At 46.0% G+C, this 22,623-nt stretch overlaps 1 protein-coding gene across 1 annotated transcript in view; it reads left to right on the forward strand.

Annotated features, from left to right (window-relative positions):
• HSPBAP1 (HSPB1 associated protein 1) overlaps positions 1-22,623 on the forward strand; it is a 142,204-nt gene that overhangs the window by 91,135 nt on the left and 28,446 nt on the right. The window contains exon 6 of the mRNA XM_089655606.1: positions 15,232-15,315. Within this exon, the coding sequence (XP_089511732.1) occupies positions 15,232-15,315 (84 nt within the window). The remainder of the gene's footprint in view (positions 1-15,231; positions 15,316-22,623) is intronic.

Here is a 22,623-nt window from a genome sequence, read left to right on the forward strand (position 1 = left end):
CTTCTCCATGAAGCTCATCTTGTTCCCCCCCTGTCTAAGCAGTTGGTAGCAGAGAGAACATAACTCCTATAGATCCCGAGCCTCTCTTAGCAGCCGCAGCACCCTCCCCATCTCCGCCTCCCCTGGTTTCAGCATTCAGCAGACTCCAGCAGCTGACTCAAGGCCTCCTCTAGTCGTCCTCCAGACCCTGCACTTTTTTTCCCAGATCTTCCCTCAACTTCTTCCCAGCAGCACAAGGTCCATGGTCAGACCTGCTCGCCTATCACATAAGGGAAAGGACCATCTAAAGCGGGGTTTACCAACCAGGGTTCCTCCTGGAGGTTACTAGGGGTTCCTTGGGCAATGAGCAATTTCTGCCTCTCAGATAAGTTCCCTCTGACACCATTGATCTTTTTAGCCATCTGTAAAGGGGTAATTCTTCCCAATGACCACAAGCATTTGTGTCAAATACAAGGCCTGCTGGCCGAATCTGGCCCACCAGGCCATTTCATGTGGTCCTCACACCTCACCTGCAGCTGCGGCGCCCCCCTTGTCTCCATCACCCGCCTTGTTCCAGCAGTCGGCAGCAGAGAGCAGGACAGAACTCCTCCACCAGATCCTGCGCTCCTGCATGAAGCTCGTCTAGTTCCCCCCCAGTCTAAGCAGTTGGTAGCAGAGAGAACAGAACTCCTACAGATCCCGAGCCTTTCTTAGCAGGCGCAGCACCCTCCCCATCTCCGCCTCCCCTGGTTTCAGCATTCAGCAGACTCCAGCAGCTGACTCAAGTCGTCCTCCAGACCCTGTACTTTCTTTTTCCCAGATCTTCCCTCAACTTCTTCCCAGCACAAGGTCCATGGTCAGACCTGCTCGCCTATCACATAAGGGAATGGACCATCTAAAGTGGGATTTATCAACCAGGGTTCCTCTGGAGGTTACTAGGGGTTCCTTGGGCAATGAGCAATTTCTGCCTCTCAGATAAGTTCCCTCTGACATCATTGATCTTTTTGGCCATCTGTAAAGAGGTAATTCTTCCCAATGACCACAAGCATTTGTGTCAAATACAAGGGCGTCCTCCAGACCCTGCACTTTCTTTTTCCCAGCTCTTCCTTCAACTTCTTCCCAGCAGCACAAGGTCCATGGTCAGACCTGCTCACCTATCACATAAGGGAAAGGACCATCTAAAGCTGGGTTTATCAACCAGGGTTCCTCTGGAGGTTACTAGGGGTTCCTTGGGCAATGAGCAATTTCTGCCTCTCAGATAAGTTCCCTCTGACACCATTGATCTTTTTGGCCATCTGTAAAGAGGTAATTCTTCCCAATGACCACAAGCATTTGTGTCAAATACAAGGCCTGCTGGCAGATCCTGGCTCACCAGGCCATTTCATGTGGTCCTCGCACCTCACCTGCAGCTGCGGCACCCCCCTTGTATCCAGTCTAAGCAGTTGGTAGCAGAGAGAACAGAACTCCTCCTACAGATCCCGAGCCTCTCTTAGCAGCCGCAGCACCCTCCTCATCTCTGCTTCCCCTGGTTTCAGCATTCAGCAGACTCCAGCAGCTGTCTCAAGGCCTCCTCTAGTCGTCCTCCAGACCCTGCACTTATTTTCCCAGATCTTCCCTCAACTTCTTCCCAGCAGCACAAGGTCCATGGTCAGACCTGCTCGCCTATCACATAAGGGAATGGACCATCTAAAGTGGGATTTATCAACCAGGGTTCCTCTGGAGGTTACTAGGGGTTCCTTGGGCAATGAGCAATTTCTGCCTCTCAGATAAGTTCCCTCTGACACCATTGAGCTTTTTAGCCATCTGTAAAGGGGTAATTCTTCCCAATGACCAGAAGCATTTGTGTCAAATACAAGGCCGTCCTCCAGACCCTGCACTTTCTTTTTCCCAGCTCTTCCTTCAACTTCTTCCCAGCAGCACAAGGTCCATGGTCAGACCTGCTCGCCTATCACATAAGGGAATGGACCATCTAAAGTGGGGTTTATCAACCAGGGTTCCTCTGGAGGTTACTAGGGGTTCCTTGGGCAGTGAGCAATTTCTGCCTCTCAGATAAGTTCCCTCTGACATCATTGATTTTTGCCATCTGTAAAGGGGTAATTCTTCCCAATGACCACAAGCATTTGTGTCAATACAAGGCTGTCCTCCAGACCCTGCACTTTCTTTTTCCCAGATCTTCCCTCAACTTCTTCCCAGCAGCACAAGGTAAGGGAATGCAAGGAAGGGTGGGGGACTCTTGACTTCTGATGGTTGGGGGGCTCTTGACATCCGATGTAAAGGGAAGGGGGGGGCTCTGGACATCTAGTCTTACAGATACAACTGGCCTATAGAGGGCAACCATAATGCGGCCCGTGATGAAATGGGGTTTGATGCCCCTGCTAAGGGTTAAAGGTGCCATTTCTGCCCATGTACCTGGCAGTTAGATCTGTGAGGGCCATAAAAAGAAGTCTTTACACAGCTTGCATTCTCCAGGTATGGATATTTTTACATAGTTACATTGTTCTATATTGGACTAACTATGGATATACCATACCTGTGGGATCCTTGTGGAAGTTGGAAATCAATGTAGTAGATTCTGCTACTACACCACTACTACAGTGATCTCCATTAGCTTCTGGGTCCCGTGCTGAGCTGGTGCCCTGCGGCATTCTGAACACAGGAGGTCAGCCGCTCAGCAATAGCACCATTCAGAGATCGCTGATCATTTGACGTCCCCCCAGGATTGTGTCAGTACACAGGACATGGAAATGCAATTATTTTAGTAAATATAAACTGCTAAATACCTTTTCTCATCAGCAGTATATAGCAGTCTTGTGACCTCTATCAGTGTCCAGCAGAGCACTGGTTACAGCTTGTAGGAGGAGTTTTCTTTCTGCTCTAGGAGATTACAGAACCCCTGACCTCTGTCTGGACAGTGCTGATTGGCCCTGTGCTGCTTCCATTGCTCTCACAAAGGGCAAAAAAACCCCACTCTAGCAATACACACCAAACTGAGCATGTGCAGAGTGTCTCCACACGATATGTCTTATCAGGACATAAGAGGGGGGGCACTGGAAGAAGGGGAGGATCAGAGAAGACAGGATCACACAGCCTTTTTACACAATGCAGAGGATGAACCCCTTAGGTTCCACAGTGAGTATAACAAGCATGCTTTGCTGCATCTACAGACTGATTTTACTGTTTTGGGTTTAGTAACACTTTAACCACCTCCCGTCCGGCTGTTGTATATAAACGGCTGGATGGTGGCAGTGCAGGGTCGGGTGGCAGTTTATAAATGTGCTCCCTGGGAGCACGCAGCACCGCGATCCGGTGCCCGCTGTGTCCTCCGGACACAGTGGAACACCAATCGTCGGACGGGACCTCTGTACGAGGTCTCGATCATGTGATCACTGATTGGCGGTCCTCCGGACACAGTGGAACACCTGTCGTCGGACGGGACCTCTGTACGAGGTCCCGATCATGTGATCACTGATTGGCCAATCCGTGATCACATGCAGAGTAGTAAACAAGATGTCACTTGTGACATCATTGCTTACTGCATGTGAAATCTGTGAATGATCACAGAGGTCACATGGTACAAGGCTATTCACAACAGCCTTGTACCATGTGACAAGCTGTGACCAATCACAGCTCACTCAGTAGTTCTCAATGGCTGCAAGAATGCAGCCAGAGAGACGGAGAAATTAGTGATTTTACAGCCTTTATGGGTGTAAAAGCAATCAGTGTAAAAAAAAAAAAAAAAAATCATCACCCCCCCACAAGTAGTACAGTGTCACCATGGTGACACTGTACTGCTAGGGTGACAGTATGTAAAAAAAAATAATAAATAAAAAATAATATAAAAAAATGTAAAAAAAAAATGTTTAAAAATTATAATTTTGGTTATAAACTAATTTGGGTTATTTTTTGTTTTACTAAAAATATAACGGAATAAATTTTGGCCAAGATTTATGATGAAATACTATTTATTTGCAAAATTTTATAAGGAAAACACTTTTTTTTCAACATTTTTGGACTTTTTAATTTACATAGCAAAAAAAATAAAAATCCCTGCGGTGAATAAATACCACCAAAATAAAGCTTTATCTGTCACAAAAAAATGCTAAAAAATTCATATGGGTACAGTGTTGCATGACCGCGCAATTGTCATTCAAAGTGTGATAGCGCTGAAAGCTGAAAATTGGCCTGGGGGAAGGGGGGGGGAAGTGTCCGGACTGGAAGGGGGTGAAAGTGTCCGGACTGGAAGGGGGTGAAAGTGTCCGGACAGGAAGGGGGGGAAAGTGTCCAGACAGGAAGGGGGGGAAAGTGTCCGGACAGGAAGGGGGGGGAAAGTGTCCGGACTGGAAGGGGGGAAAGTGTCCGGACTGGAAGGGGGTGAAAGTGTCTGGACTGGAAGGGGGTGAAAGTGTCCGGACTGGAAGAGGGTGAAAGTGTCCGGACTGGAAGAGGGTGAAAGTGTCCGGACTGGAAGGGGGGGAAAGTGTCCGGACTGGAAGGGGGGTGAAAGTGTCCGGACTGGAAGGGGGGGAAAGTGTCCGGACTGGAAGGGGGGGAAAGTGTCCGGACTGGAAGAGGGTGAAAGTGTCCGGACTGGAAGAGGGTGAAAGTGTCCGGACTGGAAGGGGGGGAAAGTGTCCGGACTGGAAGGGGGGGAAAGTGTCCGGACTGGAAGGGGGGTGAAAGTGTCCGGACTGGAAGGGGGGGAAAGTGTCCGGACTGGAAGGGGGGTGAAAGTGTCTGGACTGGAAGGGGGGGAAAGTGTCCGGACTGGAAGGGGGGGAAAGTGTCCGGACTGGAAGGGGGGGAAAGTGTGCGGACTGGAAGGGGGTGAAAGTGTCCGGACTGGAAGAGGGTGAAAGTGTCCGGACTGGAAGGGGGGGAAAGTGTGCGGACTGGAAGGGGGGGAAAGTGCCCGGACTGGAAGGGGGGTGAAAGTGTGCGGACTGGAAGGGGGTGAAAGTGCCCGGACTGGAAGAGGGTGAAAGTGTCCGGACTGGAAGTGGTTAAGCACCCCCGGCAGCATGCGGGTTTATCCCAGCCCCTGTTGCGGTTCCTGTTATTGGACAGTTTATCCCTTGAATAGGTTATTGTGCGCCCTTTAAGATAAGCTGTGACATGGCCGGTCCCCGTAGGGTATGTTGAGGGGTACAGGCTTTAGGATCCCTCTATCTGGCTGGATTAGTGGGATTTGTAGTTCCACAGCAGACTGGCAGGGTACAGGTTTGCAAACATTTAGGCTCCCTCCTAATGCTCAATGCATTGCTCGGATCAGCATATGGCAAGCTGTACCCCCCCCCCCCCTTTCCCCGCCATACATAGATGGTGGAGGCAGTGTACTCCCAATGGTGTAGGTTTGGTCCTCTATCTCCGATGGCTTTTCACCTCACTTCTGTAATCGGAGAGAATTGTCCTAGTAATTGTGTCAGGCAGACGCTCCGCTTTCATTTGACGGTAATAAAAGTAAAATGCTTTCTGTTCCGACCACCTGGGAAGCGGCGGATTTGGCGGTGAGATGACGCTGGCGTGCGGCGCTGTCCTTCCAACCAGTCATATAATCCAATCTCTCTCGGGCTTCCTGAGAAAATTGAGAGGACTGCTGGGACACTGACAGCATTTGTTTTGCTGTTAGACACAATGAAACAACATATAAATCTGCCCTAATTCCTGTCGACTTCCTCCGCCGGATCAACGCCATTCCCGCCAAGTGAGCTAAAGGTGCATGTGGAGATCAGACGGGTAAAAGGTCCATCAACCTAAAGGATCCGCTGGTTACGATGCGCTATTTGTGATAGTCATGGTACTGAAACTATCGAGGAGTTCAGTCTTAGGTCTATGAATGGCCTCTGAACCCAAATCGTTGACAGAAAGCTGTTGATCCCTTCATGACCAAAGTAATATGGACCCCACTGACCAATCCAATCCTATTCAAGGGACTTCAGCTAACAAGGAGACCTTAGACCTATGGCAGTTGGGAATGTCAAATGACAGTGATCAGCAGCTGGAAGTTGGTGTGTTCATTATCCTGCTGCTTTGTCTTTCATGGATGCAGCTGGAGCAGACCTATATCCACATTGTAAGGTCAATGGTCCTTGAAGAGAAACTTTGAGTTCAACCAAAACTTTTCTGTGATTTCAAAAGAGATTCCAAATTGCATTAAAATTTATCAAAAGTGTCTGCATCCTTTCACCACTCCTACTTCTATTGACTATAGATTTAGTGTTGAGGAGAGCAGATGCCCCATGTTTTGGAATCCCATAGCAAGAACGATCCCAACTGATAGATCTTGATTTTGCAGCTGACGTTGTGTTACTATCAGAAACAAAACCTGGTCTGCAACATCTGCCAAGAGTCTAGAGCAGGAAGTGGAAAAGGTCAGCCTGTGCATTAGCGCATGCTAATCTGTAACCCCAAACATTCCTCATGTTAATCTCTGACACCAACCATCAACCTAACCCCTAATTTCATGTCTCAGCCTAACCCCAACAATCTTCTAAACCTCCAACTCTATACCTTTGCTTACCATCAAACCTCAAACTCTATACATCAGCCTAACCCCAACCATCAATCAAACCTCAAACTCTAAGCCTCAGCCTAACCCCAACCATCAATCAAACCTCAAACTCTATACATCAGCCTAACCCCAACCATCAATCAAACCTCAAACTCTAAGCCTCAGCCTAACCCCAACCATCAATCAAACCTCAAACTCTAAGCCTCAGCCTAACCCCAACCATCAATCAAACCTCAAACTCTATACTTTAGCCTAACCCCAACCATCAATCAAACCTCAAACTCTAAGCCTCAGCCTAACCCCAACCATCAATCAAACCTCAAATTCTAAGCCTCAGCCTAACCCCAACCATCAATCAAACCTCAAACTCTATACTTTAGCCTAACCCCAACCATCAATAAAACCTCAAACTCTATACCTTAGCCTGAAGCCAACCATCAATCAAACCTCAAACTCTAAGCCTCAGCCTAACCCCAACCATCAATCAAACCTCAAACTCTATACCTTAGCCTGAAGCCAACCATCACTCAAACCTCAAACTCTATACCTCAGCCTAAACCCAACCATCAAGCTAACATCTAATTCTATCCCTATACCTAATTCTAACCATCAATCTAGCCTCAAACTCTATACCTCAACCTAACCCAACCCAACCACCATCCTAACCCTTAACACTATCCCAGAGCCTAATCCCTAACCCCAACTATCAACCTAACCCCTATCCCTTCCTCAGCCTAACCCCAACTGCCAGTCTAACCCCTGATTCTATCCCTATGCCTAATATTAACCTTCATTTAAACCTCAAACGCTATACTCAACCGAATCCCAGCCGGCAATCAAACCTCAAACACTATACCTCAGCTTAACCATCAATCTTACCCCAACTCTATCTCTAAACCTAATCCCAACTATTAAACAAATCTCAAAATCTATACCTCAGCATAAACCCAACCATCAACCTAACCCCTACCTCTATCTCTAAACCTAAGCCCAACCAACAATCAATCTCAAACTCTATACCTCAGCCTAACTCCAACCATCCCATAAACTGGGGCACACTGCTCCTCTTGCACTTTTTGTTTGTGCTACTTTTATCTAAAATGGTTGGTGGGGAAGTTGGACTATCATCCAATCATTAAATACATGGATTCCCTCCCTTAGGCACCCTAGTCTAAAGTTGTCTTGAGGACAATATTTGAAGTGGGAAACCTCAGCCTCCTTGGTACCCCATCCAATACTAGACCTCACGTTTTAGTTCGGTCAAGTGGTTGTCAGCCGTCAGGCACCTTCTGCAGGATTGTGTTGAGGTAGCAAGGCGCAGAATGTAAAATTGTTGGAGTTTTTAAAGAATTCCATCATACTATATGTGATACATTTTAGGAAACAGTTGAATGAGGTGACATTCCAGCTATTTTTGCCCCCCTTCCCCCAGGATGTCGACCAAGCGCAGATAACAAAGGTTAGCTTTGGCTGCTTTAAGACATCCATTGTCAGATATCTCGAGCTCCTTCAGATGTCAGAACGTTTATGTCTATTTGTGTGTTATTTATAGGAAGCTCAGTTATGTAAGAAAACATCCACATTAGGTTTTCCCAAAGCATTGTGACAAATCTATTTTCAATTCTCCCCGCTGGTCCTGCTGCCTCTTCACAGCTCAGAACTTTGTATTTTATTTTTTTCCGCTCTGTAATTTCTGGAGGTCTCTTTTTAGGGAAATTGAACTTTTCCGCCTCATTACCGGCTTGTTGAAATCAGGTTGTATTGTAACAACTCAATTCTCTAGGAGGATTAGCGGGGTGGTAAAAGGTGGCGGAATATTGTGTTCTGTCTGGATCAGCATTATAAAGATCGGTATATTCAAGTCTAGTCTGTATTCCCCTCTGTGAGACAGAGCTGGCTGCATTATAGATCATTGCTGAATATGACGTCAAGTATAGGGGGCTTGTATGTTTGGTACTTGGTACTTTGCCCTCTGAAAATTTAGACAGAGCATTTATTTGTTTTGGCTCAGAAGTTTTCAGTTGCAATAAATTGTGAGTGATTGGATTTTCCTTCGATATGTACAGTATATAGCACTGATGCGTAAAGAAACCATGATGTTTCCGTATGGCAATAATTATACCCCAAGAATTTAATGGTGACTCTTACCCTAAGATCTATCCTAACACTATCCCTCATCCTATCCCCTGCCTTACACCATTCCTTAATGTAATGGATAACCGTAATCACCAATCTAATCATGAAGTTTGAGATGTGCCATCAACCATCTATCTAACTCTGTTTCCTACATCCGTAACCTCAACCAGCAAACCAACCCGTGATTGTATCTCTCAAGCTAATCCCTAAAGATGTCATTCAATTCAATTTTAATTGCCAGCTATCAATCTAGCCCCTAACCCTCTCCCCAAGTAATCAATAACGCCATCAACTCTATCCCTCAAGATAATCTTTAACCCCAACCAACCATCAACTTAAACCCAACTGTATCCCTCAGGCAAATCCATAACCCCAACCATCCACCTAGCTCCTAACTGTATCCCTCAGGCTAATCCCTAACCCCAACTATCCACCTAGCCCCCAAGTATACTCCTCTATCTCAAACTGAAAGCATCAACCTAGCCCCTAATTCCATCCTTCAGGCTAACCCCTAATGCTGTCCCTCAAACCTGTCCCTAACTCGAACCATTCAACAAGTCCCTAACACGATCCCTCAGACTAATCACTAACTGCAGCCATCAACCTAACCCCTAACTTTATCCCTCAGGCTAATCCCTAACCCTAACCATCCACCTAACCCCTAAATGTATTGTTCAAGCTAATCCTTAACCACAAACATCACCCCAAATCCTCAGTTTAATCCCTAATGCCATCAACCTAACCCTAGCTGTATTCCTCAAGCTACTCTTTAACTGTAACCATCAACCAAACCTCTATTCTGAAGACTAATCCCTAACTCCAACCATCCACCTAGCTGAAAACTATATCCCTAAGGTTAGTCCCTAAAGACAAACGTCAACCTAATCCCTAGCTCTATTTCTCAGACTAATTCCTAACTGCAGCCATAAACCTAACCCATAATTGTATCCCTCAGGGGTAATTCCTAACCCCAACCATCCACCTAGTTCCTAATTGTATCCCTCAGGCTAATCCCTAAACATCCACCTAACTCCAACTCCATCCTCCAGGTTAATCCATAACACCATCAGTTTAACCTTTAACTCTAATCCTCAGGCTAATCCCTAAGAATAGCCATCAATTTAACACCTACCTTTATGTCTAAGGACAATCTCAAACCACACCCATCAACCTAACCTCTAACTCTCTGCCTAAAGTCAATCTCAAACCACACCCATCAACCTAACTCCTGACTCTCTGTCTAAAGTCAATCTCAAACCACACCCATCAACCTAACCCTTAACTCTATGTCTAAGGTCACCCAAGCCATACCCATCAACCTAACCCCTAACTCTCTGTCTGAAGTCAATCTCAAACCACACCCATCAACCTACCACCTTACTCTGTCTATGGTCAATCCCAAACCACACCCATTAACCTACCCCTAACTCTATGTCTAAGGTCAATCCCAGGCCACCCCAATCAAGCCATACCCATCAACCTAACCCTTAACTCTATGTCTAAGGTCAATCCCAGACCACACCCATCAACCTAACCCTTAACTCTATGTCTAAGGTCACTCCCAAGCCATACCCATCAACCTACTCCTTAACTCTGTGTCTAAGGTCAATCCCAGACCACACCTATCAACCTAACCCTTAACTCTATGTCTATATGGTCAATCTCAAACCACACCCATCAACCTATCACCTTATTCTGTCTATGGTCAATCCCAAACCACACCCATTAACCTACCCCTAACTCTGTCTAAGGTCAATCCCAGACCACACCAATCAAACCACACCCATCAACCTACTCCCTAACTCTGTGTCAAAAGTCAATCCCAGACCACACCCACTAATCTAACCCCTAACTCTATGTCTATATGGTCAGTCTCAAACCACACCCATCAACCTAACTCCTGACTCTCTGTCTAAAGTCAATCTCAAACCACACCCATCAACCTAACCCTTAACTCTATGTCTAAGGTCACCCAAGCCATACCCATCAACCTAACCCCTAACTCTCTGTCTGAAGTCAATCTCAAACCACACCCATCAACCTACCACCTTACTCTGTCTATGGTCAATCCCAAACCACACCCATTAACCTACCCCTAACTCTATGTCTAAGGTCAATCCCAGGCCACCCCAATCAAGCCATACCCATCAGCCTAACCCTTAACTCTATGTCTAAGGTCAATCCCAGACCACACCCATCAACCTAACCCTTAACTCTATGTCTAAGGTCACTCCCAAGCCATACCCATCAACCTACTCCTTAACTCTGTGTCTAAGGTCAATCCCAGACCACACCTATCAACCTAACCCTTAACTCTGTCTATATGGTCAATCTCAAACCACACCCATCAACCTATCACCTTATTCTGTCTATGGTCAATCCCAAACCACACCCATTAACGTACCCCTAACTCTGTCTAAGGTCAATCCCAGACCACACCAATCAAACCACACCCATCAACCTACTCCCTAACTCTGTGTCAAAAGTCAATCCCAGACCACACCCACTAATCTAACCCCTAACTCTATGTCTATATGGTCAGTCTCAAACCACACCCATCAACCTACCAACTAACTTTATCTATGGTCAATCCCAAACCACATCCATCAACCCTAACCCCTAACTCCGTGTCTAAAGTCAGTCTCAAGCCACACCCATCAACCTACCCCCTACCTCTGTCTATGGTCAATCCCAAGCCACACCCATTAACCTAACTCTTAACTCAATGACTAATATCAATCCTAAACCACACCCATCAGCCTAACCCCTAGCTCTGTGTCTAGGGTCAATTCAAGACCATGCCCATCAGCCTACCCCCTAACTCTGTCTATGGTCAATCCCAAACCACACCCATTAAACTACCCCTAACTCTATGTCTAAGGTCAATTCCAGACCACACCAATCAAACTATACCCATCAACCTACTCCTTAACTCTGTGTCTAAGGTAAATCCCAGACCACACCTATCAACCTAACCCTTAACTCTGTCTATATGGTCAATCCCAAACCACATCCATTAACCTGACTCTTAACTCCATGACTAAAATCAATCCTAAACCACACCCATCAGGCTAACCCCTAACTCTGTGTCTAGGGTCAATTCAAGACCATGCCCATCAGCCTACCCCCTAACTCTGTCTATGGTCAATCCCAAACCACACCCATTAACCTACCCCTAACTCTATGTCTAAGGTCAATTCCGGACCACACCAATCAAACTATACCCATCAACCTACTCCTTAACTCTGTGTCTAAGGTAAATCCCAGACCACACCTATCAACCTAACCCCTAACTCTGTCTATATGGTCAATCCCAAACCACATCCATTAACCTGACGCTTAACTCCATGACTAAAATCAATCCTAAACCACACCCATCAGCCTAACCCCTAACTCTGTGTCTAAGGTCAATCCCAGACCACACCCATCAACCTAACCCCTAGCTTTGTGTCTAGGGTAAATTCAAGATCATACCCATCAGCCTACCCCCTACCTCTGTCTATGGTCAATCCCAAACCACACCCATTAACCTAACTCTTAACTCAATGACGAAGATCAATCCCAGACCACACCCATCAGCCTAACCCCTAGCTCTGTGTCTACAGTCAATCCCAAACCACACCCATCAGCCTACCCTCTAAAGCAGGCCATAGATGGGTTGAAAACCGGCCATTTTTAAAAAAACAAACAAAAAATCAGTAGTTCGATTGGCCGACGTTACCACCAACAGTAAAAAAAAATCGGCCGATTTTCGTCCCGTCTATGGCCGGCATTGAACCCCATAATTACTTCTGTCCCTAAGAATTCCAGTCCGCTATTATATTTTGTATGAAAAGTCTTGCGGTTGCAACAATGTATCCATTTGTATCCATTTTGGCTACAGATGTTTTTATTCGGATACAAATGGATACATTTGTTGCAACCGCAAGACTTTTCATACAAAATATAATAGCGGACTGGAATTCTTCTTTATCTTCTTTCTTTTTCTTCTTTTTCTTCACGGCTCATGTGCACATTTTTTATCGGTAAAACGATCGGCCAATTTGCCCATCATTTCCTGGAAAATCGAATTTTCCAACTTGACCGATAAAAAAAAATGTGCCAAAACCCCAAAAAACGACTGACCAAATAAACCCACTAACGGTGCAAAAATCGGCCGATTTTCACCCCGTCTATGGCCAGCAAACTGTATGTTTATGGTCAATCCCAAACCCATCAACTTAACCTCTAACTCTATGTCTGGCATGTGCCCTGACCGATAACTGACAGGAGAAGAGAGCAGAGTGAGCAATCCATGATCTGGCTGTGATGTCTTGCAGGGCTTCTTGGGTGACAAAACTGGCTAAAACATCATAGAAACCCTCCAGCTGGTAAAACAACTCATATATATATATGTGGGAGCGTGTTGCTTATCTCCGCAGTATTGATAAGGCGTTTTTTGTTTGTTTTTTTGGTAAGGGTATTTTGCCTTATGCAGGCCATAGATGGGTCGAAAACCGTCCGTTTTTTTAACAAAAAAAAACAAAAAAATCGGTCGTTCAATAGGCCGACGTTGCCACCAACGGTAAAAAAAATCGTCCCGTCTACGGCCGGCATTTAATTACTTTTGTGCCCTGAAGAGAGCTCCGCTATTATATTTGACATTAAAAAGTCTTGTGGTTACAACAATGTATCTATTTGTATCCATTTCAGATACAGATGTTTTATTCGGATACAAATAGATACATTGTTGCAACCGCAATACTTTTTCATGTCAAGTATAATCGCGGACTGGAATTCTTCTTCTTTCTTCTTTTTCCTTCTTCTTTCTTCTTCTTTCTCTTCCTCCTCTTCCTCTTCCTCCTTCTTCCTGTTCCTCTTCTTCCTCTTCCTCCTCTTATTCTTCCTCTCCTTCCTCTTCTTCTTCCTCTTCTTCTATTTCATCTTCCTCTTCTTCCTCCTCTTCTTCCTCTTCTTCTTTCTTCTTGCAGGTCACGGCTCATGTGCAGATTTTTTATCGGTAAAAAGATCGTCCGATTTGCCCATCATTGCCGGGAAAATTGGCCTTTTTTTTTTTCCAACTTTACCGATAAAAAAATGTGGCAAAATCCAGAAAAACGGCCGACCAATTAACCCATTAATAGTGGAAAAATCGGCCGATTTTTTTTTTTTTTTTTATGGACGAAAAATCAGTAGATTTTCAACCCATCTATGGCCTGCCTTACACTATAGAAGTGTACACTGAATGGTCACTTGGATTACTTTACTCACTATCACGGTTTTTACACGGTGTTCACATTTTTCACTTTAATTATCACATTTTTTGAAGTTGCACAGTGCATATGGTAATATGGGTATGATATTGAATTTAAGTTAATGCGCTGTATGAGTTTTCTCTTTTTTTGAGGTACCGTACATACTTTCCTTTTGGGAGCCATTGGGAGGGCTCGATACCAAACGATTTTTTGCATTTTTGGAAACAAAGATCGGAGTGACTTTATTTTGGACACGAGTGACTTATAATTTTGATAATAATTTTTTGTTTTCTAATTATCAATAATTTTATTTTATTTATATTTGTTTATTTAGCGATTATTACTTAACATATTAGAGTTATATAGTATATATATATATATATATATATATATATATATATATATATATATATAGTGGGGATGGAAAGTTTGGGCACCCCAGCTAAAAATTTGTATTAATGTGCATAAAGAAGCCAAGGAAAGATGGAAAAATCTCCAAAAGGCATCAAATTACAGATTAGACATTCTTATAATATGTCAACAAAAGTTAGATTTTATTTCCATCATTTACACTTTGATGCCATCTGTGAAAAAGCTGAAGTTAAAGAGAGGATGGCTTCTACAAATGGATAATGATCCTAAACACACCTCGAAATCCACGGGGGGATTACATCAAGAGGCGTAAACTGAAGGTTTTGCCATGGCCTTCACAATCTCCTGACCTCAACATCATTGAAAATCTATGGATAGACCTTAAAAGAGCCGTGCGACAGACAGCCCAGAAATCTCAAAGAACTGGAAGACTTTTGTAAGGAAGAATGGGCAAAGATACCTCAAACAAGAACTGAAAGACTCTTGGCTGGCTACAAAAAGCGTTTACAAGCCGTGATACTTGCCAAAGGGGGCAGTACAAGATATTAACTCTGCAGGGGGCCCAAACTTTTGCAGACGCCATTTTTTTGTTTTTGGTTATTTTGAAAGTGTAAATGATGGAAATAAAATCTAACTTTTGTTGACATATTATAAGAATGTCTAATCTGTAATTTGATGCCTTTTGGAGATTTTTTCCATCTTTCCTTGGCTTCTTTATGCACATTAATACACATTTTTAGCTGGGGTGCCCAAACTTTCCATCCCCACTGTATATACACACACACACACACACAAAGTATGTCTACTTCTGTACTAAGCTGGCTGACCGGACTACAGCTTTAATGACAACAAGCCACTAATAGTGTTTAATATAGTCTTGTAAATATGGAACAGCAATATGACCGTCACATTAAAAATCAGAATATCAGTGCAGAATGTCTCAGAATACTCCTTTCCCGTGTAAATCTTCTCATCCACGCTGTGTCCTCTTCTTTCCTTCAGGTGTTATTTGTCCCTCGTCATTGGTGGCATTACGTGGAATCGGTTGATGATGTCACCGTCAGCGTCAACTCCTGGATCGAGCTGGTGAGTGATTCCCGTTTGGTGTTACATGCTTGATGGGGGGAATTTCATATTTTCTTAATAAAGTCGTCTCACAATATCTAAGAAAGGAAGCCTCCAAAGTCTAGTTACCTTAGATGACTCCATGCTATGGGAATGTCATTGTAAACTGACTATATGGACGAGCCAGCCCACTAATTTCCTTTCAGGAATGTTTGATCTTCCTTAGAAGGTAATAGTTTTTTTTTACGATTGGTCAAATCCAACCAAATTGTCCTGTATAAACTACAGCTAAAACTCGGAATATTCAGTCGCGTCTCAGAGCTGCATTACGCGTGCGTCTGATCTGATCATCTGTGCCACGCCGTGCAAGTGGGCGTGGCTCCGTGGTGAAAAGGCATCTTTAGTTAAGCGTTCGTATTCTATTTTCTAATATTATTACATTTGTTATCTGTGTCTGTCATTACTTAACCACTTCAAGTCCGGACACTGTCACTCCCTTCCTGTCCACCTCAATTTTCAGCTTTCAGCGCTATCACACTTCGAATGACAATTACGCGGTCATGCCTTGTCTCCTCCTCCCATGCTCATCTCCAGGACTTCTCCAGAGCTTCCACCATCCTCTGGAACTCTCTACCCCAATCTATCAGACTATCGCCTACTCTGCTCACTTTTAGGCGATCTCTGAAAACCGATCTCTTCAGGGAAGCCTATCCTGCCCTCAGCTAATAATGGAATCTTCTATTCCTCCTACCAGTCCACCCCCCACAGTTACTACCTTTTGTACCACTAGCCCCTCCCTCCTAGATCATAAGCTCCCAGGATCAGGACCCTCCCATCCCTCTTGTATTGTTGCTGTATTGTTGCTGTATTGTCTCCCGTTATATTGTAAAGCGCTGAGCAAACTGTTGGCGCCATAAATCCTGTATAATAATAATAGTAATGCAACACTGTACCCATATGAATTTTTTAGCATTTTTTTAAGACAGATAAAACTTTATTTTGGTGGTATTTATTCACCGCTGGGATTTTTATTTTTTTGCTATATAAATGAAAAAGTCCAAACATTTTGGAAAAAAAAGTGTTTTTGAAAATAAGTAATCTTTCTTCATAAATTTTGGCCAAAATGTATTTAGCTATCTTTTTAGTAAAAAAAAAAACCCAAACTAGTTTATAACCAAAAATTTATAATTTAAAAAAAAATGTTTTTAAATTTTGACTTAATTTTTTTTTTAACATAATTATTTATGTTTTTTTTTTAACATGACATGTTTGGTATCTATTTATTCATCATCTTTTTATATTTTACAAAAAAAAATGAAGTATTATACTGTGTTTTGTGTTCACTAAAATTCAGTAATGTTTAATTTTTTCCAATAAACTGTGTGACAAAATTGCAACGCTCGTCATTTTCTCCCAACACCCCCACTGACCCCCCCCCATCCCCTCCCAACATCCCCAATGACCCCCCCCCATCCCCTCCCAACATCCCCACTGACCCCCCCCCATCCCCTCCCAACATCCCCACTGGCCCCCCCCCATCCCCTCCCAGCATCCCCACTGGCCCCCCCCATCCCCTCCCAGCATCCCCACTGACCCCCCCCATCCCCTCCCAGCATCCCCACTGACCCCCCCATCCCCTCCCAGCATCCCCACTGACCCCCCATCCCCTCCCAACATCCCCACTGACCCCTACCTCCCATTTCCTCCCATCAACAGGAAATGGGAGGTAAGGGTCAACATAAACCCCGCCTCCCGGCTTCTGAAACCCTTAAAGGGCCGGGAGGCACCGGCGTGAAGGTGTTAATAACTATTAATCCAGTCATTTTTATTTACTACAGGTACAGTGGAGGAAATGTGTATTTGCTCCCCGGCTGATTTTGAACGTTCGCCCCTCACACAGAAATGATCGGTCTAACAATGGAATGTTCGTCCCTCACACAGAAATGATCGGTCTAACAATGGAATGTTCGCCCCTCACACAGAAATGATCGGTCTAACAATGGAATGTTCGCCCCTCACACAGAAATGATCGGTCTAACAATGGAATGTTCGGTGTAACATTGAGAGACAGAATACAACAACAAATTCAGCAGAAATGCGTCTAACAAATGATGACTGATCTGCATGTTCATGAGGGAAAGAAGGATTTGATCCCCTTCACAAAACATGACTTAGTACTTGGTGGCAAATCCCTTGTTGGCCATAACAGAGGTCAGACGTTTCCTGGAGTTGGCCCCCAGGTTCGCACACATCTCAGGAGGGATTTTGGCCCACTCCTCTTGGCAGATCCTCTCCAAGTCATTAAGGTTTGGTGGCTGACGTTTGGCAACTCGAACTTTCAGCTCCTCCACAGATTTTCAGTCACATTAAGGTCTGGAGACTGGCTAGGCCACTCCAGGATCTCAATGTGCTTCTTCTTGAGCCGCTCCTTTGTTGCCTTGGCCGTGTGTTTTGGGTCATTGTCATGCTGGAACACCCATCCACCACCCATTTTCAATGCCCTGGCTGAGGGAAGAAGTTTCTCACCCAAGATTTGACAGTACATTGCCCCGTCCATCGTCCCTTTGATGCGGTGCAGTTGTCCTGTCCCCTTAGCAAAAAAACACCCCCAAAGAAGAATGTTTCCACCACCATGTTTCACAGTTGGGATGGTGTTCTTAGGGTCATAGGCAGCATTCCTCCTCCTCCAAACACGGCGAGTTGAGTTGATGCCAAAGAGCTGGATTTTGGTCTCCTCTGACCACAACACTTTCCACCAGTCCTCCTCTGCATCATTCAGATGTTCAGTGGCAGACTTCAGGCGGGCCTGGACATGGGCTTTCTTGAGCAGAGGGACCTTGCGGGCACTGCAGGATTTCAGTCCTTCTTCGCGTAGTGTGTTACCAATTGTTTTCTTGGTGACTGTGGTCCCAGCTGCCTGGAGATCATCGACAAGATCCTCCCGTGTAGTTCCGGGATGATTCCTCACTGTTCTCATGATCATTGACACCCCACGAGGTGAGATCTTGCATGGTGCACCAGACCTAGGGAGACTGACACTTGTTTTGTGTTTCTTCCATTTGTGAATGATTGCACCAACTGTTGTCACCTTCTCACCAAGCTGCTTGGCCATAGTTTGGTAGCCCAGTCCAGCCTTGTGTAGGTCTACCATCTTGTCCCTGACATCCTTGGACAGCTCTTTGGTCTTTGCCATGGTGGAGAGTTTGGAATCTGATGGTTTGATTGCTCCTGTGGACAGGTGTCTTTTATACAGGTAAAAAAATGAGATTAGCAGCACTCCCTTTAAGAGACTGCTTCTAATCTCAGCTTGTTACCTGTACGAGAGACACCTGGGAGCCAGAAATCCTGCTGAATGATAGGGGATCAAATCCTTATTTCCCTCATGAACATGCAGATCAGTCATCATTTGTTGGACGCATTTCTGCTGAATTTGTTGTTGTATTCTGTCTCTCAGTGTTACACCGAACATTCCATTTTTAGACCGAACATTCCTGTGTGAGGGGCGAACATTCCATTGTTAGACCGATCATTTCTGTGTGAGGGGCGAACATTCCATTGTTAGACCGATCATTTCTTTGTGAGGGGCGAACATTCAACATCAGCCGGGGAGCAAATACACATTTCCTTCAATGTACTTCTAGAGCGCCATCAATTTACGCAGCACTTTACATATATATTGTACATTCACATCAGTCCCTAACCCCCAAGGTGCATACAATCTAAGGTCCCTAACTCACATTCATACATACACATACTAGGGGCCAATGTAGACAGGAGCCAATTAACCTACCAGCATGTCATCCCAAAGGTGTTCAGTAGGGTTGAGGTCAAGTCTCTGAAGGCCCTCAAATTCCTCCACACCAAACTCATACCATCTCTTTATGGAGATGTTATTGAGAAGACTTAGCTCATTCCAATTTATCCCAAAGGTTTCCAGTAGGGTTGAGGTCAAGTTCCCTCACACCAAGCTCATCATACCATGTCTTTATGGAGATGTTGGTTGAGAAGACCTAGCTTGTTCCAATTTATCCCAAAGGTGTCCAGTAGGGTTGAGGTCAGGGCTCTGAAGGCCACATAAGTTTCACCACACCAAACTTGTCATTCCATGTCTTTATGGAAAAGTTGGTTGAGAAGACGTGGCTCAGGTCCTAGTTTATTCCAAAGGTGTTCAGTAGGGTTGAGGTCAGGGCTCTGAAGGCCACATAAGTCTCAATACACCAAACTCGTCATTCCATGTCTTTATCGAATAGTTGGTTGAGAAGACCTGGCTCAGGTCCTAGTTTATTCCAAAGGTGTCCAGTAGGGTTGAGGTCAGGGCTCTGAAGGCCACTTAGGTTTCACCAAACCAAACTCGTCATTCCATGTCTTTATGGAGATGTTGGTTGAGAAGACCTGGCTCAATTCAATTCAACCCAAAAGTGTTCAGCATGATTGAAGTCAGGGCTCTGTGCAGAACACTTGAGTTCCTCCACGCCAAACTGGTCATCCATTTCTTTAGGGAGCTGGCTTTGTACACAGGGGACAATCATGGTGGAACAAAAAAAGGGTCTTTCCTTAGTTTACACCCAAAGCATATTTTTTTCCAAACTTTATGGCTCTTTCTACCCTTTCAATATAGATACATTGGGTATGACATCACAGCTACCTTGTGATAACTGATGACATCACTACTTCCTATTAATAAACTGTTGTATCAGACAGTCCATCTGTATCATTATTAACAAGGTCAAGGGAGGTCATTGATACATTTGAGAACCTGTTACCTGTTTTTGTGCTTTGCTAGTCATAAATTATTATGAAAATGTTGACGTTGCAAAACTGTAACGTAAAAAAAAGCCTCATAAATAATGCAAAGTTCAGGAAAAAATAAACTTCAGAAAACATTTTTGCAGCGCACAGAAATTACCAGATGTTCCGTTTCGTCGATGCTCTTTCATGTTTTGTTTCCGGCTGCTTCTACCTGCAGCGAGTGGGGAACGTGTCCCGCTTCACTTGCAGAAATTTGGATTACAATGTTGGTTGGAACCGTGTGGTTGACATTTCCCGTATTTATAGAATATCCACCTATAATGCAGAGGGTGAGCGTTCATGATGCCTTCTTACTGGACCCTGTCCCCTGAAGGAGCTTACAATCTAATGGAAGGGAGGGGGGGAGGACAGCAAGGGTGTTGGGAGGGGGGAGTCATTAGGGGTGTTGGGAACAAATGGGGGATGAGGGCGGGGCTCAGATGGTGTTGGGAGGAAATGGGAGGTAGGGGTCAGTGGGGGTGTTGGGAGGGGATGGAGGGAGTCAGTGGAGGTGGGAGAAAATGGGACATGGGGGTGTTGGGAGGGGATGGGGGCAGTCAATGGGGGTGTTGGGAGGAAATGGGGTGGGGGTGTTGGGAGTGGATGGGGGGAGTCAGTGGGGGTGTTGGGAGAAAATGGGATGTGGAGGTTTTGGGAGGGGATGTGGGTAGTCAGTGGGGGTATTGGGAGGAAATGGGAGGTGAGGGTAGGTGGGTTGTCAGAGGAAGTGTTCGGAGGAAATGAAGAGGGGGGGTCGTTGGGAGTGGATGAAGGGAGTCAGTGGTGGTGTTGGGAAGAAATTGGATGTGGGGGTGTTGAGAGGGGATAGGGGGAGTCAGTGGGGATGTTGATAGGATATGGGATGTTTGAAGGGATGGGGGTTGTCAGTGGAAGTGTTGGGAGGAAATGGGGGTCATTGGGAGTGGATGAGGGGAGTCAGTGGTGGTGTTGGGAGGAAATGGGATGTGGGGTGTGTTGATAGGGGATTGGGATAGTCAGTGGGGGTGTTTGGAAGAAATAGGAGCTGTGGGTTGGTGGGAGTGTTGGGAGGGGGTGGGGGAGTTAGTGGGGGTGTTGGGAGGAAATGGCATGTGGGGGTTGATGGGAGGGGATGGGGGGAGTTAATGGGGGTGTTGGGAGAGGATGGGGGGAGTTAGTGGGGGTGTTGGGAGCGGATGGATGGAGTCAGTGGGGGTGTTGGGAGGTGATGGGGGAGTCAGTGGGGGTGTTAGGATGAAATGGGAGGTGGGGGTTGATGGGAGGGGATGGGGGGAGTTAATGGGGGTGTTGGGAGTGGATGGGGGAGTCAGTGGGGGGTGTTAGGAGGAAATGGGAGGTGGGGGTGGATGGGAGGGGATGGGTGGTGTTAATGAGGGTGTTGGGAGCGGATTGAGGGAGTCAGTGGGGTTGTTGGGAGCAGATGGGGGGAGTCAGTGGGGGTGTTAGGAGGAAATGGGAGGTGGGGGCTGATGGGAGGGGATGGGGGAAGACAGTGGGGGTGTTAGGAGCGGATAGGAAGAGTTAGTGGGGTTGTTGGGAACGGATGGGGGAGTCAGTGGGGGTGTTGGGAGCGGATGGGGTGAGTCAGTAGGTGTGTTGGGAGGGGATGGGGGAAGTTATTGGGGGCTGTTAGGAGGAAATGGGGGTTGATGGGAGGGGATGGGGGAAGTTAGTGGGGGGGTGTTGGGAGCATATGGGTCATGGTAGTTGATGAGAGTGTTGGGAGGGGTTAAAGGGAGTCAGTGGGGGTTTTGGGATGATTTGAGAGGTGGGGGTGTTGGGAGGAAATTCGGGGGCAGGGGGTTTGGGGATGGGGGGAGTCAGTGGGGGTGTTGGAAGTGGATAGAAAGAGTCAGTGGGGGTGTTGGGAGGAGATGAAGGGAGTCAGTGGGGGTGTTGGGAGGGGATAGGGGAAGTTAGTGGGGGTGTTGGGAGCGTATGGGAAGAGTTAGTGGGGTTGTTGGGAGCAGATGCGGGGAGTCAGTGGGGGGTGTTAGGAGGAAATGGGAGGTGGGGGTTGATGGGAGGAGATGGGGGAGTTAGTTGGGGTGTTGGGAGTGGATGGGGGGAGTTAGTGCAGGTGTTTGGAGTGGATGGGGGGAGTTAGTGGGGGTGTTGGGAGTGGATGGGGGGAGTCAGTGAGGGGTGTTAGGAGGAAATGGGAGGTGGGGATTGATGGGAGGGGATGGGGGGGAGTTAGTGGGGGTGTTGGGAGGGGATGCGGGAGTCAGTGGGGGTGTTGGGAGGGGATGGGGGGAGTCAGTGGGGGGTGTTAGGAGGACATGGAAGGTGGGGATTGATGGGAGGGGATGGAGGAAGTTAGTGGGGGTGTTGGAAGCGTATGGGAAAATTTAGTGGGGTTGTTGGGAGTGGATGGGGTGTTGGGAAGGGATGGGAAATTGGGGTGCAGGGGGGTTTTGGGGAGGTGTTGGGAGGGTATGGCAGGGGTCAGTATTAGTAGAACATTGAGGGTAATGGTTGGGGGTGTTGGGAGGGGATGGGGGGAGTTAGTGGGGAAGCTGGAAGGAAATGGGGGGGTTC

Source organism: Staurois parvus, unplaced genomic scaffold (assembly GCF_062004578.1).
Source record: "Staurois parvus isolate SC_StPar_1 unplaced genomic scaffold, SC_StPar_1.0 ptg000855l, whole genome shotgun sequence".
NCBI classification, from domain to species: Eukaryota; Metazoa; Chordata; class Amphibia; order Anura; family Ranidae; genus Staurois; species Staurois parvus.